General features: G+C 43.6%; 1 protein-coding gene across 4 annotated transcripts in view; it reads left to right on the top strand.

The window, feature by feature from the left end:
- nr3c2 (nuclear receptor subfamily 3, group C, member 2) overlaps positions 1–27816 on the top strand; it is a 72726-nt gene that overhangs the window by 35273 nt on the left and 9637 nt on the right. For all 4 annotated transcript variants that reach the window (XM_047341839.1, XM_035167917.2, XM_047341838.1 and 1 more), the window contains exons 3-7: positions 4394–4521; positions 12572–12688; positions 16674–17018; positions 18645–18789; positions 24710–24840. In XM_047341839.1, coding sequence (XP_047197795.1) covers positions 4394–4521; positions 12572–12688; positions 16674–17018; positions 18645–18789; positions 24710–24840 — 866 coding nt within the window. The remainder of the gene's footprint in view (positions 1–4393; positions 4522–12571; positions 12689–16673; positions 17019–18644; positions 18790–24709; positions 24841–27816) is intronic.

The raw sequence follows: 27816 nt of genomic DNA, 5'->3' as shown, positions 1-27816 counted from the left end.
AGTGGGCCTCGTCTGGCTGCACAAGCTCTCACATTTCCCTCTCCACTTTGTCATTTCATTAATACCTTCCCCGAAAGCAGCACGTCGGGCCACGGAGCCGGGAAAGTCGGACGGAGATACAAATTTCTCAGCTTGTACATTTCGGTGGGAAGAATCGGGGATTGTGTACCCGCACTCATCTGCGTCCTCATGGGAAATAAACAGCGACTAAATCTAGTTGTTAGCTTTGCGTGTTATCTTTAAAGATGAAAGGACACTGAAAACAATGAAACCGCTGCCCTGGGGTTTTCTGTAGGAAGGAAAAAAAGCAACAACTGGAGCGAAGAATGAAACCTTTGATCTGAGCAGTCAGTCCCATTGAGTTCGTCTGAGACTGGACCCAGAAATAGAGGAGACAGGGGTCAGGAAGAAAAGCCACAGACCCTGTTCACAGAAGTCGCCTCGAACTGTAAATGCAAAAACTTTTTTCGAGAACAGTCAGCTATTACTGTGGAGACATTTGCAGGGATATTATTATATATTTTTTTGCATATCAATCAGTCAAATTTTATTTATATACCACCTTTCAAAGTAATCAAATAAAAAGCAAAGTGAGTCACAAAACATAGGATATTAAAAATGAATTTAAATTAGTTAATAAACCAGGGGATGATCAGATTTAAATGTTTCAAAATACATACAATAATGTGTGGCTTTGCTCATAGCTATATACAGTATGGATTAAATGTGCATCATACTGGATCAGGAGTTGAGCCTGGATGTTTCTCATTTAGAATTGGCCCCTCTGTGTCAACTGTGGCCCCTTCATGGCCCCTGATTTAGAATAAATCCAAGATCCGCCACTGAAACAAACATCCAGATTTAAAGACTAATGCATACATAAGCAAAGACAACAATAAAAGCAAGTTCGGACTATATAATGTATATCATCAAAAATAACATTTGAGTTACACGCTCACATTAACAGCTACAGCCAGTTTAGAGTCTCCAATCAACCTGACCCACGATCTCCACACAGTAAGACACAGGCAGAACTGGGATTCGAACCACTGTAGCTGATTAATTGTGTTATTTGGTGTAAACCAAGAAAGAAGTCTTCGAACCTGCTAGTTCAATCATGCATTACTCAGTGTTGCTCAGAGAGAGAAATGCATTAAAAGAAAGTCGTCTTTAAATCTTAAGCAGAACAACAATGTTTGCATTAATAATATATAATAATATATTGCACACTTAAAAAAAGCATCTGTCAGCAATATCTCTTAATGCAAATGTGCTTCTTGTGCTCTGCGGCTCTGTGTTTTCAGCGTGTGATGAAAGGTGACACTTGGTACTGCAGGCAGGTATTTACAGTTTGAACTGCCGGTCTTAACAAGATGTAACTTGCAGCCGTGCATTATCATTTCAGCCATCACTGAAACAGGCATGAATTACGACCGGGAGAATATTTCAAGCCATGGAAATAAGAGCAAGCGGAGCAAAAAAAAGGAAATTCATTTTAATGTGTCCTTTTGTACAGTGGGTTCAAAACGCACACAGCTTACACAGTGTCCCGATTCTGAATTAGAATTTGTCTTTCAACCTCATTAGAACATATTTGCAAAATAATTTTTGCACGTAGCGCCAGCTGACAAGCTAATAAGGGGAATATCTGTGCTGAACCAGCAGGATTTTGATAATGATGTCTGTTCGCTTGTGTTTAGTTTAGGGCGACTGGCAGCCATTGGTGCACAGTCACTGCAGCCTGGCCCGTCTGCTCTGGTTTCATAAGCAGAGAGAGTGAATGACCTATATACTCCTCTGAGGGAGGGGAAGTCACCTTGTTGGTGGACGGGCAGGCAGGCCCACTGGTACACAGCGACAAGGTTTTAATGTGCAGCACTGTTAAAGGGTTTACCGCTGCCTCGGTATTAAAGCTTTACACTGAGTTGTTCTTGGCCGTAAACTTTCCAGGGCTGTTTTTCTTGGCTTGGTTGGTATAACCTATTTGTGCTGGTGTGAATAGGACAATGCATAGGAGAATATTTAGTAGATTAACACGCCAAACACAATAAACACACCTTCTTGACACACACACACACACACATACACACACGCTGGTGCTCGCATTAAATGAAACCGCGGGGCCCGGTGCCAGAAAGATCCAGTCAGACAAACACCTCACCAGAGACTCCTCTAAGCGTCCTAACAAATTGAATGTGTGTGTAGATGGACAAGAGGGAATTAGATCAGTGGTCCTGATTGTATCTGAGTGTGCCGCTGCTGTACCCCTTTCCAGCAAGTCCCCTGGAGGAAATGTGTGTGCATGAGAGCGAGCGAGCGAGGCACAGAGACACGGAGGCGGCGGCAGAGAGAGGGAACGCTTGGCAGCTGGTTTGATGAAGGATGTAAGGAGAATGTTAACCAGACAATCACCTTGCGTGTTATTGATTGAGATGGGAGCGAGGTAATTAGCACAGAAAAGAGGGGGAAGCTGAGGCCACTTTTAATGTTTTGATACAAGGTGTTCTGTCTCTGTACCCGTCGACACGTCGTGTTCTTTTTGTTTGCGCGCACGTTTTTAGCAAAAATGTTAATACGTACGCCCTGATTTTTGTTGATGTACACGCACACACCTTCGAGTCGGCTCTAAATGTAAATGTACGTTTTTCTGACATGTGAGAGGCAACTGATTCTGTGTCATTCCATTTGCAAGTAGCATAAATAAATGGCACACCCAAACATAATGAGCCTATTTGTTCACACCACTAAGTGACATGTCATGTGTCCTCCTCCACACTGCAAACTTGTTCTGTGCAATCATCAAAACCACGTCAGGCTTCACACTGAACTGTATTTCGTGGCCTGTTCCATTTTTTTTTCTTTTTTCTCTTCTTCTCGTTCCAATGTCCCGCTCTGCCCTTCTTTTGCTTTACATCTCCATTAACTTGAGTGTGGGTTTGAGAGATAGATTTGGTCGCAGTGTCCTCGGGGCGCGCACTGGACATAAATCCTAAAAAGCTTAAAGAGACACGATGGAAAGTTTGCTGAGCAACAGCAGCCTCTGCAGCCAGGAGCGGGCGATTCCTTCTCCGAGTCGGAGCGGTCAAGTGGTTTCCATGTACAGGAAACAGAAAGACGGAAAGTCCGATTGTGGGTTTGCTTCTCGGAAAAAACGAGATACCTCACGATACCTGGCATGAACCAACACATGAACCATTACTAATGAACCTGGGCCTGATTCCAGTGGTTTAAAGCCATTAGCTATCACTCAGTAGCCGCTTCTCACGAGAGATTATTTGTGGTTGTTATTAGATGATTATTTTTTGATGACGTCAAGCGTATCTTTGACATTTCGCGATGACGCGATTTGATTCATCGGCCATCATAAACACTGACGCACATATCTCAGAGACACAAACATTTGCTGTTGACCTGTTAATTTCAGGGCCGTGCTCTAAATACTGATAATGCATCTGCCCATGGTTTACGCACAATAAACCACATTATCAAAATAGCGTTTTGATAACCTAGTGTTTGCTAATTAAAACGATTGTCTTGACAAAAACAAGCCGTGAAACCAGAAATACAGCAACACAACAGGTATTCAACTGATCACTCTGTTATTACAACAGAACAAACGTATTATCATCGTCAAGGTTAAACTGGTTTTCGGTCGTATCATCAATGTTTTGTGTGTCTTTTTGTGTCGTAGTTAAATCTTAACTCTTGAGTTCATAATTAGACAAAGACATGGTTTATTCTTTTTGACCTTTAACACTCATTAACCTGACCCCACATGCACGGTTGCGTTTCCAGAAAGAAGTGAACCGTACCTGATTCTCTCATTAAGTGCTGCATGAGTAGGAACGTACTGTACATCCAGAGCTGTAATGGTCACTGTAGAAACCAGTCAGTGGTGAAAGGAGGAGGAGATGATGACGATGCCAGAGTAAACAGCAGACACTTGTCCTTTCTGCTGCCCGTTGGTTACGGCTCAGAGTAAATCATGACAGCTCGGCCGATTCTCACCTTTGCATTATTAACAAACGTTTAACCTCACGTTTCTAATGCCAGTATTTTAGGTTCTACTTCGATTTGGAGGGCGCTCTACGTCAATGTGCTTATTGAATTCAAATGATCTCCTCCATATTTCTCTCACGGTCATGTCTGTGGAGCCTGGTGAAGCTGAAAATATCTCCTGGTTGGCAGACATCTTTACGGCTGGCCACATTGCGCTGCTACTGTACTGAGGCTCATAAAAAAAACCCAGAGAATGTTTCACAGCGTGTATCAGGCTGTAACACGGGGAGGAGACAGGGGACACTCTGCCCTCCCTGGCTGTGTTGTTGACTTTTGAAAATTCTTTGTGTTTGGTAAAAAAAAACAAAAAAATGTGTGTGTTTTGTCGTTTCAGTTCGCCGCTGAGGCAGCCGTCGTCCACGGTCAAAGTGTGCCTGGTTTGCGGGGACGAGGCGTCGGGATGCCACTACGGCGTCGTCACGTGCGGCAGCTGCAAAGTCTTCTTCAAAAGAGCAGTGGAAGGTACGGCATTAACCCTCGTTCAAACAGGATTCACTGTTTAGTTTTCTTTTCTAATGAGTGGACGTAACGCACTGCACGTTCAGAAAAAAAACATCATCGCCACTTCGACGAGACGTGGAGGCTGTGAGTAAACAAGACACAAGACAAATCCACAGCGCGCAGGCTGCACTGCAAACACAGAGAACACAAGCAAATAGAGAAAAGCTGCAAGTTGTTCCCTGTTACAACACAACCAATGTTTTTCTTTTGGCGGAAACAAGAATTACGCACATGCTAAGAATTATTGCAATGTCCAAATATCCTGTAGAATCATAATCCTGCAATCTGGGTGTTAGAACCAAAATAAACATCAGCTTTCTGCAGGTTTTCTGTACTCGCAGCCGGTTGATGTCGTGAGATTTGGTGAATTTGTTGCCTAATTTCCTTGTGTTCTGTTTATTCTCTAAATGCTACAAACATTTTTATTCTTCAGATGAAAAGTGACGTTCAGTTGTTGTTTTAAACATTTAAACATTAGTCTCATGTCTGTCAGCCGCTGGGCCAGAGTTATTCTGTCATTCAGCGAGATTCAAATCACATTACGCCAAAATTAATACTCACAGTGGGTTGAGTGAGTATCAAATGATTTCAAACAACATCATCCTCACTGACAACTGCAGCCTCTTCCAGAGCTGTTGGCAGACGTTTTGCTCAATTCATTAACAGTGGTTCAGGGGGAAGAACCTTATGCCAAAGCAAGTTTAAGTTTGTGGTGAAAGCTTCCAGCTCTTCCAACTGGGGAAATGTCTGCGAGAACATGTGTGTAAATACAACAACAGTTTTTTAAACGCTGAAGCATTGGTGGAAACCACTGGAGCAGCTTGTTCTTGTTCCCTTCGCCACAGCGCTGATATATTTCGGCAGAATTATTAATCAAACAGTTGAAGCTGGTTTAATTTGCACGACACTTTAACTACTAGTGTTCAATCTCAATATATCCTTTGCATATTTATCATTCCCCGAAGATGATTACCTGCAGCATCACATTTATAGACTGTGACCAAGTTAAGTGGCACATCAGGAGAAAAAAAAAACAACAACATTCAGAAGGTAATTCTCCTGCAGCCGCCATTTATGTTATATTTAGCTGCGGGAAAATCAGCTGCACCATAATGTGCTTTTCATTTTCCGGCTGCTGCCCGAGGCGTGCGTCTAACTCATTTAGATGAATGTTTGAATGCAAAACACACTCTTTATAGAGCCAGAGCAGAAACAAACCCGCCAGCCAGCGACTACATGGGCCAGCTCTAGATGTTTTTCTTGACCATTGAATTGGAATTGGACCCGTTCCCCCCCCAATGAAATCATGGCCTCAATTTGATGATATTTACACACCATCATTGTGGAGACCAGAAACCAGATTATGTGTCCGGGGTTATCAAATCAGACGCGCCGTTGTTCTTGCTTGAAGCGAGGCCCCCGGCAGAGAGCTGGTGGCCGGCGCTGAGGATGTGACTTTGTGTGAGGGGCGTTCAGGCGACGCTCTGGAAAACTCCTGATGGTTAAACTGCTGAAACCCTGCCTCTCATATGATATACAGTATAATCACCCTGACTCATTCACTGTGTAGTATCATTCAAATCTAACGCAGCTTTACTTGTTTATACCTCAATGAAATCTCACTCTTCCTCTTGATTATGCAAACAACCAAACAGCCGCAACAAAAAGCCTAACACAAGCGGCCAGTACAGTGTTTTCATGCCATTAAGGCTGCGCGCGTGACACGTGCGCTCTTCCTCCGGTGTGCAGAGCGAGCCGTTACCTTGCTCGACCCCCACCTCCACGGCTCCTGCCGAGGTGAAAAACAGAGAGAGGCAAGGGTGGACGGGAGGCGAGGGATGAAAATAGTGAGAGGAGGATTTTGCAAAGTGAAGAGAGATAGAGGACAGTGAAACAGATACAGCGAGGGAGGAGGGGGGAGAGGAGGAAGGACAAAGAAAAAGTCAGATGCAGACAGAGAGATAAAGAGAGGAGGAGCGGGGAGAGGGGAGCAAGACAGGGGAGAGAGGGATGGAAAGTGATGTGTCAGCAGCGAGCCCCTGAGATGTGTAAGTCGGGACGTGAGGAGACGTATTACTCCTCCCCTCCACCAGTATTTCCTCCTCCCTCCCCCTCCCTCTTTTCTCTCAAAGTTAAAAACTTCGACTCAGTGTGTGATATATAAAAGCAGACTGCAGAGAGTGGGCATCTGTACAAGGGGAATAATCCAGCCCATGCTTAATTTCTTCTGGCACCGCCTGCCTCGGGGGACACAACTTTTCGGTCGGCTGTAGCTCATTAGACGACTAACTGGCTCACAGCCCTTTACTACAGAGCTAGTTAGCATTCTGCAGTCATCAACAAATCGGATGGAGTCCTCCGACTGTGGAGGGTCTGATCCCCACCCCCACACACCCACACCCCACTCCAAGTCACTGCTAGGTAGCTTTATTTTACATCGCCGGAGCCTGGCACAGCGTTTCTTCGGAGTCTACATTTCAACGTTTACGTGCAGACCATCTGTTTGGAGAAGCTTTTGGCCACGGGAGCCATTTACTTTCCAAATCTGTTCACTTACAGTCCTCCTCAAGTGGGCGAATATTCATTCCACTTAATTCTCGTCATATCTACCAGAAGGCACAGCCAACTGTACACTATAAACTTTATCACCACGATCCCCTGGAAAAAATGTAGAAGTATTAAATGAATTGCAGAGTATACGCTACTGCAAACACACTTTTTTCCATCGAAGAAGTATTCGTCTACCTGCTCCTCCTATATGCACTTCATCTTATAATAATAACAGTATTATCTTGATCGGTCGAGCCTGCCGCTCTGTTTACTGTCCTATAAACATGGCTGTGTTGGTCATTATTTTAATAATGTTGTGTTAATGTTCTGAATGCGTTTATGTGGTTTTTATGTGCATGTGTTCAGAATAGTTTTAAGTTAACTATGGGTGTGGTGCGTTTAATAGGGGCCAGTCACTGCTCAGGTCAAAGATGTGCATCCATCCATCCATCCATCCATCCATCCATCCATCCATCCAATCATTATCTACACCACTTATCTTTTGAAGGTTGTGGGGGGAGTACACAATAATCTTGGTCTCAGTCCACTTTCTTCTACGTGACATTCACATTTTTAGATATCATCGTATATTGAACAAACACGGAAGAGTGACAACAACGTGTGTGAAGTTGGGCTGTTGTGTAGCTACTGTCGACTCAAATGCAAACACGCAGCTAATTTTGAAGCTCTGATGATATATACCAGTTCTTCTCCTGAGCCACAAACTTCATAAATATGTTTTATCGTCTCTAATGAGAAGTGGAAATAGCTCCATGCTGCATACATGCAGTTATGTGCTTCTCCCCTGAATCCACTAAAGACTCTTCTGTTGATACAACACAGCTGCACTCAATAAACGACTCCATGTGCAGCGCATTTGAAGAGCCGAGCGCCAGCTTATTATTCACATGTCATCAGTGGCTTGGCATGTCTGCTCTTTGTAATAATACCAGGCGCTCCTTTTAGCTCGCTAGCTGCGTTTTCGCTGGTCTCTTATTGAACGGAGAGGTTTCCAAAGTCATTAGTCAACCTTGTCGTGGCCTCACTCTGCTCTTCAAAGTGACTGGGCCGTGGTTGCCATGGCGTTCGCGTCAATCTGAAAACCTGTTCTTCCAGGGCTGCCTCTGTGGGAGAGGTCACCCGAGGACACGTCTCGCGCTGCTCCTGCTTTGACTGGCAACCCGGCCGGCCAATCACATCGTGCGCAGAGTAGGTTGGAGGAATAGAGGCGGAGTGAATGCTTGGACGTGTGTGTGTGTGTGTGTGTGTGTGTGTGTGTGTGTGTGTGTGTGTGCGTGTGCGTGTGAGGCTCGTGTAACAAAAGGCGGGAGAGCAGCCGTTGAACAGTGTTGCCCTGATCCCAGCTCCTCAGCACATGTCTCACATCAGATGCACTTTGATCAGTAAAAACTGTGCACAACATTTAAACACAATCGCAGGCTGAAGCTCGCTATGCTATACACACACATGCACTCACTGTAGATAGAAATTAAATCTGCAAAGCTTACTGTAAGCATGTGTGTGACCCACATTGCTAATAGGCATTTAGGTTGGAGACTGCAGCGTGAGGAGGGGTCTCTTTCTAATGCAACCTAGATTAATTTACTGTTACAGTGTGTGTGTGTGTGTGTGTGTGTGCCTTTTACATTCATACTTTAAAAAATACATAATCATTTGTGGCCCCATCGATGACTTAAATACTTAATAATTCCAGTGCTGTACACAGCTGGGATTTCGTAGCCTGTGCAGCCTCTTTTTAACAGTAACAGGTTTGTTTGGTGCGTGTGATGATATCAATCACTCACATGCACACACTCCTTCCTCCGTTCCCTCACTTCCCCTGACCCCGGCCGACCTGTTGGCCGGACGGATCTCCGGTGGAAATAATCTGACCTCCATCCTAGAAAAGAAAAAAAGAAGTGGGTTAAACCGTTTGTGTTCAATTGAGGAAAACGGTGCCGATCTTCAGGGTTTAATCAGAGTCTGCACTGATGATTGATCTGTTACAGTAGTGGGAGAGTGTTTTAACCTCAGTAGACTGTAAATGTGCAGATCAGATGCCTGGAGAATGTATTATTAGCAGATAGGAAACAACAAGTTACGCAGACGGTACTGTACCAACAGAAATACTCCACATTGTTTTCCTTCTAAAAGTGTGTCAAAGGTATTCAAGAAATTATTTCACATACTTTAATGTAGTTTTAATACACATAAATATATGTTTTGATGAGTAAGGACATATGGAGGAGCATGTTTTTGTTGCCTGTCTTCTCTCAGTTGGAAAAGGTCAAATGTGTCTTTGACCTCTATAGCTGTAACTTCACTGGTTGTTGTATAGACTCATATTTTAATGTCTTATCAGTGTTATAATTAATTGTATATGAGAGTATTGTAAGATAGATTTATAAACGCCACCACAGCTGTCTGCTTTTATACCTGAGATTAATTCAAATACAACACTACAGCCACTAACAACTAAATGCCAAACAATGACTAAATACATTATGTATAGTACAAATAAATGAAGTGTGAAATGCACAGGATGACTGTTTGCAACACCGAACATTATTATTATAGAAGTGAAGACATTAGGAAGCAAAAATAACAGCTTCTATTTACATCCTATTTGATCTCCTGCAGCCTCTCGTTATAATGATCCAGACAGGGAAACTTAATTGAGTGGATTTCCATCCAGCACAGCTGTTTGTGTGTCGTCCAGAGCACAGGCGTGGCCGAGCCTTCGCAAGGCAGTCATTTGCATATTGCTGGCACAGTGTTTACAACAATTACATCGCAGAGAGGCCGGACTTTCGGTTGTCTGGATATTTTTGGTTATGTAATTTCGGTTTGCATAAATACCAATGAATGGCGAGATCAGAGAATTCACCAAATGCGACGCTGGTGGATAATTAAATGGCGTTAATCCATGAGACGGGCACAGATTTCAGCTCGTCCTTTTAGTTATATTCCATCTTCTGTGTCCAGTGCTGGTTCATAATGAAGAAATGTGTTTCCTCTGCCAAATGCCTTTTCAGAGAGTGACAGTGGGATTGTTGATGTGGGGCAGCGAGGGTCTGATCACTGTGTGGTGGATATTTAAATATGTCAGGTTAAAACGCCTGCGGTCCGTCTGTGTGTCGTCTGGCAAGCACATGCACCATATTTGTGGCAGTACCAGCGGGGCCGCAGGGCAGACCGCTCTCCTTTAAGTGGGGGTCCCCGCAGGAAAAGAGTATTTCCCTCTCTGAAGAATTCCCTCCTAACTGATGTATGCTGGGGCTGACAGACAACAGAGACAACTCAGCGGGTTGTTGCCAGTTTGTGAGATCATTAGCTCAATGTAGACGTGAGTGGACTCCATTAAAGAGCTCAGAGGGTTGCCATGCACAGAATGTGAGTTCAGGAACATGCGATGATGCTCATGCTATGTTAACATATCTGCAGTGTAAAGGCCTGTGCATACAATTCACACAATTCACACAATCTGAGGAATCTTATATGAAAATATCCTGACAAGATTTGGCATTATTGACTTATTTTTATAGTAAAAACCAGACTGATGTATTTTTGGGTGAAAAGGAAAGTTACATTTTCCCAGGTAACACTGAAAAAGTGACGTTCATCAGTAAGGCCGCCACGCGCCAGGTTGATAGGCACATGCACATATTCAGGGGTAAACACGCACACACACACACACACACACACACACACACACACACACACACACACACACACACACACACACACACACACACACACACACACACACACACACACACACACACACACACACACACACACACGGGTGCATTAATAAACAACTTCTCTCCCCCTTCAGATACACACACAGTTACACACACAGTTACATACACACAGTTACACACACAGTTACACACACACACACACACACACACACACACACACACACACACACACACACACACACACACACACACACACACACACACACACAACTGAGTTCGGCTGTCTCATAAAGTGAATTTCACTCCAACAATTATTAACAAGATTCAAGGGAACGAGCAAAACAGTTGACAGGAAAGCTCCAGAGTTTTTTTTTTTCGAAATAGCCATTTGGTCCGGGCCTATCCAAGTGAGAGCGTGTGTGTGTGTGTGCGTGCACGAGGGGGGGTGGGGTGGGGAAGGGGATGGCTGCGTTGTGTTTCCTGTGTCGCAGTTTACTGTTTTTTAGAGCAAGAAAAATGGGCTTATGTAACGGTCATGTGATTTAGCCAGAAATAGTGGTGGGGCTACAGCTGCTGCCTCTCCTCCTGCAGCTCGGTTCCTTGGCTTTTGGCAGCAGCCAGACAGACACACTGCGCACTACTCCTGCTAGCTCAGAAAACAACTTCTGCTCAGTGCTGCACAAACACAAATACTGTACCGTGGATGCAACAAAGCCCGATGCACAGAACGTACGTGTGGGAGCAAACTGCAGGGAAACACGATGCACGTGCTTACTCTCGACAACACGGGAAAAGTCTGCGCCAGAAATCTCCCTAAAGGGTCAAATATTAGAGGATGAACATGTTGGAAGACTCAAGATCGATTGCACTGACATGCGAACATGCGCAAAAGCCAACATGTATGTACAGTTAGACAATTTTAACACCAACCCTAATAGAAGAAATCCATACGCCAGGGTCACTGGGATCACTATACCTCACTATATAACTCTCCAGCTGGGTTGTGTGTCCCTTGTGCATTTGTTTGTGGAAGCAAATACAACATTTGCAGTTTTATTTAAAATTGTCAAGTGGAGCAGCTTTGGCTGTGTGTGTATGTGTGTGTGTGTGTGTGTGTGTGTGCATGCGAATGTGTATGTATATAAGAGCGAGCGAGTGAATGACTGTATGTGTGCACGAGCATGAGCCGGTCTGTGAGTGGGCGTATGGCACTCTGAGGCTGGCGGACGTGTGGAAAAAGGGAAAAAAGAGGGATAGAGATGCAGGCGAGGAGGAGGAGAAGAGTGGAGGAGGAGAGGAGCTGTACAGTGAAGAGCTAGTGGAGCGGAAGGAAGCGCTCTGAAATGGGAGATCATTGGGTTTAGCTGAGAGCTAGGCAGGAGGCAGGAGGCAGGAGGGATTCTCGCCATGTTAGCATCACTGTCAGGAGAAGTCTAGCTGCAGCCAGTGTCCTGATTCCAGAGAATTCTAATACCCTCATGCCATATCCTCTATAATACACCGTTAGTCATGCATTGTCCAATGTGAGAGCGGAATAATCACAATTTCAATCATTTTCTCAGTGGTAATCATTAAAATGTAGATCTCGGACATTCCACTGGTTTCTGTGTTGACCTACATTACGACGGTGGAATAAGTAGAAAGTTGAATTCTCAATCGCCTTCGTTTCTCTCCTCCTTTTTTTTATCACTTTAAAATCTTCAAACGGTTCGTGCATGTTTCACCATTAAACTGACGTTGTGTTTTCTCCTCCGCAGGTCAGCACAACTACCTGTGCGCCGGGAGGAACGACTGCATCATCGACAAGATCCGGAGGAAAAACTGTCCGGCGTGCCGCGTACGGAAGTGTCTCCAGGCCGGGATGAACCTCGGAGGTGAGGAGTCACACCCTCGTTAGAGATTTGCTCAGTCACGTGTCTCAGATTTGACATTTCAGTCAGCCTCAGCCCTGCTTATTAAAAAAAGAAAGTAGATATGGAAAAATGGTTCTGGCTGTAGTCATAAGAGGCGCAGGGAAGCTGAGTCATAGGATGTTTGTGTGCATGTGTTCTCATACATATGTGTTCTCATATACGGGCGCCTATTATTTACACTGCATCGGCAGTAGGTGTAGATCTACCGTGCTCCAGTGAGCTTCTGTCAGCGCGAGCCAGGCAAACAATGCTCAAGCTAAAGTTCAAGACATTTATAAGAACAATATTGAAGTGGAAAAGATAATCTCTCTTTACATCTCAGATTAGTGTTCTGTCCCATACACGATTTAATATGTTGCCTTCATCCTGTAATTTACTGACCTCTTGTGGCCACGGTGGGCTATTGTCTCTGGAATCTGGGTTAATATCCCGCCGACACATGTATCGTTTCTGTCATTTTCTTGGGTAAGGCCCCAGCCCGGGCAAGCAGAGCGGGCAGCTTCCAAAACAAACACACACACACATTAAAAACAAACATTGGGGATAATCCTGGGATCTCTAGACGCGCGACTAGCTATGGCTAGCTGCAGGCGATTGAGATCGTAAAGCTCCTCTGCGAGCATATGATACGATGTTGCACAGATTATTACACACATGCACAGACGGGTGTGGAAACTGTACCTTCGCATTACAAATGACTTTTTAACAGTCTTTTCTTCTTTAATGCCAAGATACAAGTAAACAAGGAACTTACACTGTGATTAGTTATCTCCGTGCAAGATCCGTAGTAAAGTGAGACATAACATATTGTTCCGCAAGTAGCGTAGCTGCTTTAGCTCGGTGTGTGGGTTGTGTGCGTAGCAGACGTGGGTGTGTGATAGTGAGAAGTTAGCACTAAAACTGTGAACGTAACAAGTGTGCAGTGTATTGTAAGTGCAGTTTATGCTATTTGTTAGTAAATAAATAAAAGACCCGCGGCTAGTTCCCACGTTTTAACGCCTTCAGTCCAGACGATGAACCCGGGAAGGGTTAACATATATAAAATATTGAGTCAGACAAAAGTAGCGTGTTATACTTCAAATATTACCATGGGAGAGATTTTAATTACAGAAAAAGTAAATTTACAAATTCTACTTGAAGGAACTGGACAGAGTAACACAGTGCAGACCATCAGGAAATCTTAACAAGTTAACATGTTATGTTTCTTATTGCACTGTGAAGAATAATTAATGAATGCCCATAGAAATCCACTAAATCAGCCGTATAGAATACAGCACCCCTGATATGACCTTATCTAAAGTACTGCACTGGTTTATGAAAACTGTCACTTGGAAACGCAGTAGAACTGTCCGCTGTCATCTCAAATAAAGTTTATTTATAGCCCAGTATCACATAAAAGATCTAAATGGGCTTTACAGGCTCCAAACAGCAACAGCTCCCACCCTGGCTCAAAGCTCTCCATGGCTCGAGTCCTTCATCAACCTTGCGGCGGTTCAGAAAATGGCTGCTGGAAAAAAGCTTCTAGTAACAGGAGAATAATAAAAGACGTGTTATTATGCACAGAGAGAAACCCTAATAGGATATTTCTTAAAAATAGAAATATTTGTGAGGTGACATGGAAACTAGGAGCTGTCCTAGTGTTAACGGCCACTCAGCGTTTTTACATTGCAGTTCACATTCACCCATTCACACACATTCATCAGTGCTTCTATATCTAGCACTTTGTCCATTCAACATACATCCAATTCACACACTACCGGTACAGCAGTCAGGGGTAATTTGTGGTTCAGGAATTGAAACCCCGACCTTCTCATTAGCAGACTACTTGCTTTACCTCCTGACAACCACCCTGTAAGAAAGACCCGAAAGAGGGAGGACTGCGATTATAGCAGCAGAATGAAATGAATTTATTTTTGAAAGGATCTAGAACAGCAGTAAGATTGTCAGCAATCAAATAAATTACACCACAAATGTAGGCACTAAAAATGAACTGCACAGAATGAGGGCAAAACGAATCAACTTTAAAACGTGAGAGGTGAGGATCATCTTTTCCTGTGGTTCCGTGACTGTGTCTTTAAACGTTAACACGCGGGGGAAACGATGAAATAATACAATATTACACAAATGAATAGGAAAATCAATCCCAGAAAAGCACTAAAGGACACATGTGAAAGTGTGACTGTGTAAATCCCAAGCAACAAGACAATATTATTGTAGTAGCAGTATTAAATTGATTCATTATTGAGTGAACGGGGTAATTTTTTCTGCTTTGTCATCGCTGCCCTCTAAAACACTCATAATGCTCATGCACAGAGGAGACAGGTTTGAAATAGACTCGTCACAGGGGAGCAGGAGTCTGTATGATGGGTGAAGGTGGGTCCTGTGACGTGCTGCATGAACAGCAGCAGAGTCGAGGTGGCGTCTGCAGATGTGTGGCAGAGAGGTCTGCAGATGTGCAGCGGCCATGTAGCCGAGCAGAAGAGTTAACACCACAAAGACAAGTTGACGAGGCGGTCCTGTGTCAATCATTCATGTCGAACTAACGTATTATGCAACTACAAACTATATAGTTGGGCCTGTGGTGATGCTGGTTGTAGCTTTCTTTCTGAAAGCTAAACGTAGATGAGTCCCAGCCGCCGCCGCTACAGAGCTCTGGTTGTCTGTTCTGTCAAATTTGATGAATATTGAACGTATTAGTGTCCAAATCGCACCAAATTTGACACTTTACTTCCTTGGGTCCTTTACAATACACAGGACTAGTGCGAAGACCATAAGATGAACGGTTCTCAAGATATGCGAGCCACAGTCAGACAGATGTTTCTCAAATTATTGACTCATTGACTCCAAACATGCTCCAAGCAGAGAGGGGAATGGGGAGTGATGCTTAAAAAATACTTTGAAAACCCCATTAGACATCAGCTATTCAAATCTTAGTGTGAACCGGACCCCGGCCCGAGATACAGCGTTCCTCCCAGCAGATCATTTCTAACTCATACACATTAAACCCCGAAAAAAACACGACTTGAAGTCAACGCATGTCTGTTGAGTAAAAACTTTATGACGTGTTGACAAGCAGCAGATCACCACAAGTCATGAGTAAATACTGGAAGTTGTCAGTGAGTGTGTCTGAGGGTTTGAGTCGCGGCCGTGTAACGAGCTGTTCACATCTAATAAAGACATGGAGACGAGCGGAGAGAGCTGACAGACGTCCAATCGTCAAAGAGTAAAAATATTTTTCATTGCTTAGGAAATATGTGGAAAATGTGTGACTGCAACCACCAACGCTAAGTTAGCATTGAATCTAATTGTAGGAGAAAAAAATCATTTCATGCATCACAGTTTGATAAAAACCAGTGCAAATAACAGCAGGGTGAGAAAATATCACTTCAGCACAGGAGCTGTTAAAGTTCAAGTTACATCGTGCAACAGAACACCTGAGTTGATGTTTCCTTTGAATTGCATGAAGGATTATCAACATGTAAACCCAGTGGATGGTTTATTAGGTTCTACTACATTTACTGCACAGTCTAATGCGACAGTCCTGCAATGAATCTTATCTTCACTCTTTATTGAGCCGGTTTTATGGAGATGTTGATTCATCCTCATGGTCGTTTTTGAGATTATGGTGCTGCTGAGTTGTGTTGTGTGTTTCTGTTATTTTGTCCATCCCCATTTATATCAGTGGCTAAGTAACAGAAACATCATTCTGTATATTGGAATACAGTTCATGCAATATTCATAAAGGGAGGTCTATTGTGATTATTGCAGGACTGCAGTAGATGGTCCTACAGTATGTGTTTGTATTGTTTACTCCTGATTCTGCTGGACTTCGGTCAAGAAACACACAGATCCACATCCTAACAGTTACAACCTCTGCATTATCTGTCTGATAATGACTGTAAGAAGTCACTGATGTGTTAATTAGAGCCGGTTCTGTTCCCCACAGCACGAAAGTCCAAAAAGTTGGGGAAGCTGAAGGGAGTCAGCGAGGACCTGCCGGGCTCCAAGGACGGCCAAACTGCCACAGGTGGCGCTGGAGGCGGTTACCTGTCCTCAGAGAAGGAGCTGAACGCCAGCGCTGCCAATGCCCTGGTGCCCCACGGGCCCGGGGTGGTCACGCCTTTTCTGCCGCCCTCCATCTGCAGCGTGTTGGAGCTGATCGAGCCCGAGGAGGTGTACTCTGGCTACGACAACACACAGCCTGACACCACCGACCACCTGCTGTCCAGCCTCAACCGCCTGGCCGGAAAGCAGATGGTGCGCATGGTGAAGTGGGCCAAAGTACTTCCAGGTTAGTGACCACCGGAGCGATGGGCTGAGGCCTCTATGCTCTTTACGAGTGTGTATCTGAAAAGGGGGTTGAAGCGGCGACCTCACAGATATGTGTAGAGGTGTGTAAATCACAGTTTTTAAAGGTTTTAATTTAACGGAGACAGCTGCAGTATATTAGGTTGTACTGCGGATGAATTACCTTTTTCTATTGCTTTTAAAAGTCAATAAAAAGGCTGCGGTTAGTTAATTAAAGTATCTTAAAAATCCAGTAAATTTCCAGCGTGATATGTCTTTGACCAGGAAGATTTAAATCATAGAGCCTCACATTAAGAATGAAAAAGTTAATAAATTTTTTTCATGGATGAGTCAAAGAATATAAAAGTTATCACTCTAATAGATATTGGGGTTTCTACTCTGTGATTATTGACTGGTTTTAATAAAGATAACATGGCATCTTTACGTTTGATCTCGCATAACAACCCGGCACCCAATTTAAATTGATTAATAATAGGTCAGGAAATTATTCTGCAAAGCTTCAAGAGGATTAGCAGCGAATCCTGTTTCACCATTAAATAGAATCGAGATTAAGATTTTCCAAACAGAACTCATTTACATCAGAGTCGTCAGATGCGGTGGTGAACAGAAGATCTCGTGTCTATCCCGTTACATTTTTTTAACCTAGAAGAAAATCAGATAAAATGGTTGAGAAGGGGTAAAGAAGTTCCCCCTAAAATGCCCGTCAGTGGGAGACGTGTGGAGAGATACCTCACAGGTAGCTCTTTGAGGCCCTTTTAATTTGCTGTATTGCAAATATTTGATACCTCCTCGGTGTCTGCTTGCCATATCCGGACGTATAAATAGAAGGGGAGCCAGACAGAAGGGTCAAAATGAGTACCATCGACTTTCAGATGTGCCACCGCCTGCATTCAGCCCTGGATGTGGCAGGGCTGACACGCAGGGCCTCACGAACCAATATCGTCAATAACAACAATATGTTCAAAAACCTCTACGGTTCTTCCTGTGTCAGTCAATAAAAGTGACGTTATTACAACATCATTTTCCGACGACTCGCTACCTTTAAGGTGACAAGTAAAAAAAATACAGATGCTGAATCTCTATCTACAGAAGACTCCCCTAAATGAATATAAACAGCGTTAATCCAGGCTTTTCGACGTACCTTTGCGACAAATATATATTTTAAAAATGATTGTTTTTGGCAGACTGACATGCATTCAGACGGAAATAGTCCCTAAGCCTTGATAAGTCACTTGTGTGTCCTCAGTTGGCCCGTGTTTTTGCATGAGAAGTTTCTTGCCAGAGTTTGATTGAGAGTTTGGCAAGTTTCCTATTCGACTCTATTTCTGGTGCTCCATAGACAACACACCAATAACTGCAGGCCTTCTGGGATTTGCATAAAAGAAGAACGGATGAATACTTCTCAGTGGTTTTCACGTCTAAACAAATATTGGCACAAAAAAGTACAACGTGAAGTGCACATGACGTAGGTTCACGTACGAACAGGGACACTCACACACACAAGCATTTGAATAATTCCTCCTAAATTGATGCGTAAGAGTATTATCAGCCGCATTTAAATGTTTCTTACTTCTCATCTGCTTCATCTTTGTGTGTGTGTGTGTGTTAGGTTTCCGGGGCCTGCCCATCGAGGACCAAATAACCCTGATCCAGTACTCGTGGATGTGTCTGTCCTCCTTTTGCCTCAGCTGGCGCTCGTACAAACACACCAATGGACAGATGCTCTACTTTGCCCCTGACCTCATCTTTAACGAGTAGGCGCGCACACACACACACACTCACACACACACACACACACACACACACACACACACACACACACACACACACACACACACACACACACACACACACACACACTGTCATATCTGCAGAATACAGCACATACCTCTGACCATATTAATACCGGTGCTGACCTTTAACAATGGTCCTGATATCTGTACATTATTTTTACAATTTCATCCTTAAAGAAAAATACGATTTCACTTCTTATAGTTTGAAGCAGAAAAAAGTTTCACCAGCACATGTCAAATACATTTGATGTTGTCTGATGTGGGTGCGGTCTTCAACACACATGCCTTTCTATTCCAAGTGTGAGTGTAAATACTTTTTGGGAGTAGATAATTAGCCGATACGGAAATTGGTTGTACCGCTGCTGGTTGACTACTAATGCTTATTGGCTTCTGCTATTTCCAGCTTCTCCTTTGATGCAAATTTATGCACAAACATTAGTTTTGCTAGTGGACTTTGGAGAGTGTCTTTTCCCTGCTGCACTATTTTAGGCGTTCCATTAACATGCCTGAAAACCACTGAGAGGGACAAACTTGAGATTTTGCGGCGATGACGTTGCGTGTGCACTTGACACAAGGTCAGATTTCTTGCACCTGATTCCTGCCACTTCACGGGCAGACGGGGGCCATGGAAGACGAGCAGGGGGGCAGCTCTCCGTCCCACTTAATCTGCGTTAATGTATTTGAACAGGAGAGCGAGTGGAGACGAAGTGCATGTGAGCTGCGGCGGCGCATGGCTGCTGATGAATTGAATGTTGTAGAATGAATCAAAGAGGAGAACAGCAGCCTCTGTAGGCAGCCGAGAGGAGAGGAGCAGGTTCATGCAGGGGCAGGTTTAAAAGCTCCGACTAATAGGTTGTGTAAGTCAATGTTAGTGGGTCAGTTTGTCCTAAATAAATAAATAAATAAACAGCCGTACAAATGACATTGTTCGATGCAGTGATTACGTCAGTGTGTGTGTGTGTGTGTGTGAGGTTTACACAGTCGGTGGAGCACCAGTGGGCCACACCACAGATCCCCTGATCCCCTAATCTGTTTAGCGCCAAGTGGCTTACAGTTTTATTAAGAATTATGTGTTTCTCTTTGAGACTAACAGTTTCTGGAGAAAATCTCATTTTGCGATATAGAGACTTAATTGTTTTGTGTTATTTGGCGATTCCAGTTGAAGGCCTGAAGCTGCTACAGTTAACAAAACTGGGGGATAGAGACAATTAAAGGCCTTGAATCAAAGCGTAGCCCACCCACTCCCACTAAGAGATGAAATGGAAAGCTTCAGTCAGAACTTCCCTCTCTCTGGCTGAAACAGGGACACTGTCGGGAACTTTTAGTAACCATGGCTGTTTGCGAATTAAACACACTCTGTCTTTGTAAAAATCCTCTCGTTTCTTAACTCTGGTTGGGTTTTACAACTCAATTCATTCGTTTAAATTGTATTCGTATAGAGCCAAATCCCAACATACATCTCAAGGTGCTATACATTTTAAGGTCGAGACCTCACAACGGGCAAACACTTTGTGACTTAATTTAATCTCCATCAGACTGATTATTATAATTTACAATTATAATAATAATGATACCTATAGATGTAATTATGTTATTGATGATAGCACATATACGATCTTATGCTACGCAAGTGATTGAGGGAGAAAATGTCCAGTAATGAGGCTGCTATGAGATCGGTCTGTGTTTGTGTGACGTAAAGCCGAGAGGGGTTAATCACTCCTAGTAGAGGAGTTATGAAGAAAAAAGACAATTATTTGTTGGCTGACAGTTGAGGTATTTTAAAGAGGGTATAGTCTGTAGCATCAGACGCCAAGAGAGAGTGTCCCCAAGTTCAGAAAGACGATCCAACGATATGATTCTCCAGATAATAGACAGTTTCAATCAGCGGAGATGAAAGGTTAAAGAAAACAATCAAACCCGCTCTTCTCGTTTGCAGTTAATGGTCTTAAGAGAATCCACTAAAAGTGTAATTGTTATGACTTAACATAAATGGCACTTAAAACTGGTTCGGCTTGTAGTTCCGATTTTGGCTCACACTTCCAAGTCATGTCACTTCCAAGTCATGCCACTCTTCCCCTGCTGTGTGTCAGCCTCCATCGCTCACACATATACATACGTGTCAGCAATTATCACCCTCTCCTCTGCTGGGCCACACCCACTCCCTCGCAGGTGTCAGCCAATCTCTCCCTCTTCTGTGGAAAGGAGGAGTCTGCTGCATCTGCTTGAATCGCTGCTGCAAGTTCAGAATACGTTTCAGGCTCAGGCCACTTTATCAATACATTGCATAAACTTATATACTGAGATACATACACTTTACCACGTACATAGAAATATACTGAACACAGCTTTTCACCTGTTCATGGATATCAGCACATTTTTTCTTGAGAAATTCCCCAAAATGTCAGGAAGTAAAAAAAAAAACGAATTCTGAATCTGCCCCCTTAATTTAATCCGCTCTTTAAGAGGTTACGTTCTTCTTTGGGCTTTAACCAACCCTCGTACCGAGTTTCAAGAAAATGAGTTCAGTAGTTGTTGCGTAAAAACAGACAGACAGTAAAGAAAGCAGAATCTCCTTGGCTGAGGTAAATCAGCCAAGATGAAATTGAAATTGCATGTGCAGCAGGCTGTATGGTGTGGTTCCTGTATCATTGACGGATGGGCCTGGTATTTGTCTTGAAAGAGTAGATAGAGATTTAGATGAGATGTAGACCTGCTGGAGATGGAGGTTGTTCTGGATGTTCTTCTATCTCAGAGAAGTCTAGAGGTCACTGCCGCACTTGCTGTGTCTTTTTGGGGTGTGTTTCTTGCTGTGAACTCAACCTGTTGTTTAGATAATTCAGTCAGAAAAAGATTTTAGGGAGTTAACCGAGCACACTTGTTTCCATAGCTACTTAGTGCTTGTGAACTCGGGGCATTAAGGTATTTATTGAGGAGCCTGTCCACTCGCTGAGCTAGAGTGAAAGACAAATGTGCATTTTACATTTAAGACAAAGTCTAATCTGTCTGCATTAAGTCCTATTATGTGCGTTTGGTGCTTGCTAAAGAAAAACAAGGCCAGTTCCCTGAAGTTCTGGGCACTTGATCATGATTAGATTATGGTACATGTTGGTAAAGGTAGAAATGAAAAGAGCAACACTCCTAAAACAATGACAATATGATCAATGTCCTCAGAAACAATGCAGAGGGATCTATCTGTATATTTGTTTGGCCAGAGCGTAGTTGGTTTTCTGTCGACAAAGAGAGCTAACGACTTATATACCAGATGAAATATTTAGATTTCAATCTATACTCTAGACTCTAAACAGGCGCAGTGACGGACGGCTGGCTGACAGTGACACAGACAGGAAACACATGTGAGCAGTGAGGTTGGAGGCTGAATAGCTGAATTCTCTCAGTCAGCTGTGGCAAATTAAAAAGCCTCACATTTCTTTTTGCCAGAAAATGTCAATGTCACTTATTTTCAGAAGCTTTGAGGTCTGGTCTGTCCTTGACTCGAACCTGCAGTTAATTCCATTCAGTTAAATTCTATTTTATTTGTGTGGCGTCAAATCCCAACATGCATTTCTGCCGCAGTACGATTTACGTAGTGTCACTGTTCCCCTGTCAGCTCAGCTGTCAATCAAAAACAGGCACCGGACCACCCACCCAAAGGCTCAGAGCTCAAAGTGCATTTTTGATGAATCTGTGAAGATGTTTTTTCCAATTATTACTTAATATTAACAAAAGATTATAGAATTATTTTTTACATGATATCTGACTGTTAATAGGGAATCAGTGAGAGTTATTTCAGATTAGTTTGGACACACTTTCCCGACCAAATAAATTGCATCAGCTTCTGGTTTCCCCTCAGCCAAGAGGTGAAGCTGAACCTTCTCCTCCCCTCACTCCTCGCTCCCTCCTGAATCTTTTACCATAGAAACAGACAGAGAGGGAGAGAGAGAGAGACAGAGTTCAACACCGAGAGAGAGAGAAAGATGGAAGGAGAACCAGAGTGAGGGAGCGAGACAGAAAGATGTAGAGAAGATGAGAAGGAGGGAGCGAGAAGGAAGGAAGGAGAGAGACTGCTGCCAGTTTTTTTTCTTCTTCTTACTTGCCCTCCCCAAAGCAGCAGCTCATTTTGGGAAGTGATTCAGCAAAATTGATTTGAGAGAGAGAGCGAGAGAGAGAGAGAGAGAGCGAGAGAGAGAGAGAGAGAGAGAGAGAGAGAGAGAGAGAGAGAGAGAGAACGTGTGGAGACTTTAGAAACTCCAGCTCAAAGTTGCATTAGATGATGTTTTGCTGCACTTTGTGAAACTGCTCACAGACTCTGCGGAGGAAACACGTCAACTCACACGCAGTCACAGTCTGTCACTTATTTATCGGGCCGACAGCTGTACTGTAAATACTGTAAAGCTGTATCCTGTCCTGTGCTTTAATGGGAACATTTATGCACTTGATTTGAACCCCTGCTCCTCACCACCTTTTACCGAAACGTTTAGTCTTGTCGTTGTTATCGGACTGAAGCCTCCGGCTCCGGCGTGTGCGCATAATGATGTAGCTTCGCTGTTTTTGTCGGTGAAACTCACGACCTCTTTCATGTCGAGCCACGCCACTTGCATTTAATTACTGTGGACTTGAGGTTGTGGTGATTTATGGGAGAGAAGATGGCACCTAATGCCAGAGATTCCCCCTCCAATCTGTGGCATCTGCGGAGCACATTCCTGATTGGTTCGTACCATGTAACCGTGCCAATGTATCTTTCATGTGTTGCAACCGAGAGATTGTTTCGCTGATAGAAAGACGAGTGACAAACAGGCGGAGCAGGAAAGTGTCGGGTCACATAAGTTTAGTGAACATGTTTATATAGTAACATCCACTCATGTACGGGTCATTTCTGTCAACGTAAATCTAAAGGAAATGACACGTCCTCCTTAGACTGGTTTCTGTGGTGACTGGAGTGGGATGTGAGGGTCTTTGGTTCGCCTCAGTCTTGGAGAAGTGGTGCATCTGTGCTGCGAGACTGTACGCAGCACTCTGCAACCCGGGGGGGAATTTTGTATTCTGCTCTCAGCCCAGACTCGCAGGATCCTCCTCTGCACTTCTGTGGAAATATTGTTTCACTGGGCTGAACTAGTGTGATAGGAATAGAGTTGGGAGAAGCCAGGGAGGGCTGCGGTTTGTACTGAGGGAATAATAAGCATGGATTAGAGCTGGAGGATAAATCAATGTCATCGTTAGCAATATAACAAAAGTCCAATATATGTTGATGTGTAAAAACAGTGAGGAGGTATAACACATAACAGATCAACCAAAGTTTCATAAAACTAGTACAGTGCCCATTGTAAACATGCCTGTTCAGAGTAGTGAGTCCTCCTCAAACAGGAGCAGAGAGCAATTTGTGTTCATCCTACCTGGTTTATCTGCAATGAAGATTTTATAATCTATGTTTTTTATAAAATGAAACTGAATTTGCTTAACCCAAGTTCACAACTTTTCAAAATAAAAGCTTTGTAATATAAAGCACGGCAGCATCCAAAGGAACGTTGTGCTGCCTTCGAGTGATTCTGTGGATGCTGTTGCCGTGACGCAGATCAGCTCCCACAACTCCTGTGCACGTCTGTGTCAGTCGATAGGGCGAGAGTGAGAAAACCCAATAATCAAAAGAATCTGGTGCTGAATCTCACCCAGTTGCCGTCCACTGCAGCAGTTTATCCGAGGACTTAGAAGAAGATTCAACTCGCTGCCCCGCCCCCACTGACTGCTACAGACCTCTGGTGATCATATCGCCCTGCGCGAGCGTAGATTTGACCAATTACTAACACAATCTAATAAAAAAAGGCTCTGAAATAAATTGTTATTTCTGTTAATTCTAAAGATTATCACCTCTCCCATCTTTCTCCAGGGACCGCATGCATCAGTCGGCCATGTACGACCTGTGTCTGGGCATGCGGCAGGTGAGCCAGGAGTTCTTGCGGCTGCAGCTCAGCTACGACGAGTTCCTCTCCATGAAGGTCCTTCTGCTTCTCAGCACAGGTAAGGCAGCTACGGGCCTGCACTGCACCCCATTTATTCATCTTGTACCAACCCGCTCACACCGATTATGTGTTCTGCAGAATTACTTGCACCTCGTGCCAAAACCTGCCCGCGAGCACAATTTACTACCTATAATGAAATGTCATTTGAAAAACCATTTATTGAAAAACATTGAAAACTGAGTGAAATTACTGTTCGGTAACACTGTGGATTATCACATCACCAAAATAACAGCTGACACATTTTATGCAAGGGGACGCAACAAGGGACCAGTGGTGCCCTAGTTCAATCCGACCATCACACACCACTGCTTCCAGTGAACGCTGATGGTTGATGATGTTTTATTCTACTTGCAGATTCAGGTGGATGATTATCACGTCCGCAATGAATTTACATTTTCATCTGCGTTTGTTTAGCAGGATTAGGTAAAAACTACAGGAAGGGTTAGCGTGACACTTTGTGGTATGGGTCAGGAAAAAGTGCATAAAATTTAAGGGCAGATTCGGTGTCCAGGTTTTTTTTCACCCTTCCTTTAACGTAGTGAGATCGGGCGTTAGCGTTAGCAGAGATTTGTTCTCTCCAAGCAAACATCTCGTCTTCTTCGCCAGGGAGCTGGTTTTCATCTGCATTCGTGTGTTAGTTTGCAGGATTACACAAAAACTTTCTCAGAGGATATTTAGTGGATGGACTAGATCCAAATAAAGGAGAATCTGGATTCTTGAGAATTTTAAATTTGGTTTCATATGCCGACTGTTGGATCTTTGCAGATATATGTGCTCTGCCACTCTAGTTTGTGTGATTCCTATGAAATTCTGCTGAAGCACTACCCATGATGCAAGGAAGAACTCAGTCAATTTCAGAGTCAAATCAGTTCAAACAGGTGGAAGCAGGTTGAGAATGGGCGTTACCTTTGGTGGAGGTGTGCACTGAGGCAGGTTGTTGATGTACTTTCATCAGAGTGCTCCTCTTTTGAGTGATAGAACGTATCGACGGCTTTACCTGAACATGTCTCCCATTAACAGAGAGTCACCTGTGCCGCACTGAACTCTGTCTATTTTTCAACAAGCTTCAAATCGGTGCTTTGTGACTGCGATGCTTACGCTGCACCATGAGTCATCCATTACAGCGGCACGGTCGAAAGCAGGATTCACCAGAATCCAGAGTGCTGATGTTTTCAGGTCACTGATAATTGGATAATTGGAGGCGTCTCTGTGTTTGTCTGCTCTTACGATATGAAGCCCTGTATGTTCCCGAATTAGCATCTCCCAGAGGAAAAGCATTGATCAGGAGTCTCTTCCATCCACCACACGACTTTGAGACTGACAGTGCTCGTACGTGCACGTCCTGGCACACACATGCCCTTTTCTGTTAGATCACGCGTTAAGCTAGTTCTTAATAATCCATTAACATGCATGACAGACGTGGAAATCGAGGTTGATGTTGCATGCACCTGCATAGTCAATCTCCCAGTGTTAAATATACAGTGTCAAAGTATTTGGACTCAGAGTTAATACAACAACAGCAGGAGTAAGACGCCCCCCCGCGCCTCCCGGTGTTGGTGAAAATATTCAGAGTTAAAAGATGTGGTGTACAAAATACTCTCCTGGTGAAAACTATGAAGTGTCAAAGTACGCTCCTATTGAAATAACAAAAAACGGTGAAACGCTCCGCCCGCCTCCTTCTCATTTCAAACGAACCAGACGTTTCCAGATGCCAATTTCTCCTCGTGGAAAATGCGGTAAGTCTCCTTTCTTACTCTCTTTTCAAACATTTACTGGCAGTTTAGCACAAGATGTTAAAAATGTTTTTTTTTTTCCTTTTGGAAAAAAAGAAATTTGGAAGAAAACACAATACTCTTTCTTATCTCAGTTGTCTCCCATGTATGAAATTATTGTGGAGCAAAAATATTTTACTGCAAAATTGATTCAACTGATACTTCAATCATGCTCATTCTTTTATCCTCAGAGTGAAACAAACATCCAGTGAAACTGAACCCCATGGACGGGCCATCGGGATGAAGAGGAACACGATCCACGGGTTCTTCAGGTCGCACCATGCAAGTCAAGAGCAGAGTTGCTTTATGGTTTAATTCTTTATAATAAATTGGTTTAAGAAATGGAAATAATGGTGTTTGTAGTTTTTTTCCACTGAGAAATCAACACTAGCTTTAACTTTAACACTCTGTAGATAGGAACCATATATCCAATGGCTTCGGTTCAAATTGACTCTTTAAGTGTTACATGAACACTGTGCAGCCACATGCTCTAAATGCCAATGAGAAGAGCAGAGCTGTGACTTCATCTTCCTTTTCTCTGAATGAACACTAATCTGTTTTTATTCTTCTACCTATTGCCCATGGAGAAACAGAATACTTCCATCACTCACTACAGAAGGTCTCACTCTGTCGCCACTCTCGGCCAAACTTCGCCCACAGGCGCTGCAGCAGCCTCACGAAGAGGATGTGTTGGCCCAGGTTGCTCAAACTGAAACTGAAAAGAAGCGTTTCTTTTGAATTTTTTTGCCACCACCACAATGCACTACGAGCTGCTACGATTAGGATTTCCATGATGGCATCTGCGTCATAACTTCACCGTCCACATCCCTAATTACTGGCGATCAATCAAAACAATAACCACAACACAAAGAGACACGGGGACATCAAACCTGCTGCAGGCGGGGTTTTTTGTTGACGTGGGCCCTGGTTTCAATAGTTAGAGAGAGGTGAGGTATGGCGGGTGAGTTGTGGAAAAGGTATTTGAGGAGCCTGCACCCTGGCCAGACTTTTCTTTCTTTCTTTCTTTCTTTCTTTCTCTCTCTCTCTCTCTCTCTCTCTCTCTCTCTCTCTCTCTCTCTCTCTCTCTCTCTCTCTCTCTCTGAACCTCAGCACCAGTGCCAATCAGTGGAAATATTCATTGGCAGAGTTTTTATTTTTCAGTGAGCGAGGCCTCTGAAAAGTGGTGCATGAAAGCTGGACTA

Source organism: Hippoglossus stenolepis, chromosome 2, assembly GCF_022539355.2.
Source record: "Hippoglossus stenolepis isolate QCI-W04-F060 chromosome 2, HSTE1.2, whole genome shotgun sequence".
Classification (NCBI taxonomy): domain Eukaryota; kingdom Metazoa; phylum Chordata; class Actinopteri; order Pleuronectiformes; family Pleuronectidae; genus Hippoglossus; species Hippoglossus stenolepis.
This window is presented reverse-complemented; position numbering and strand designations above follow the sequence as displayed.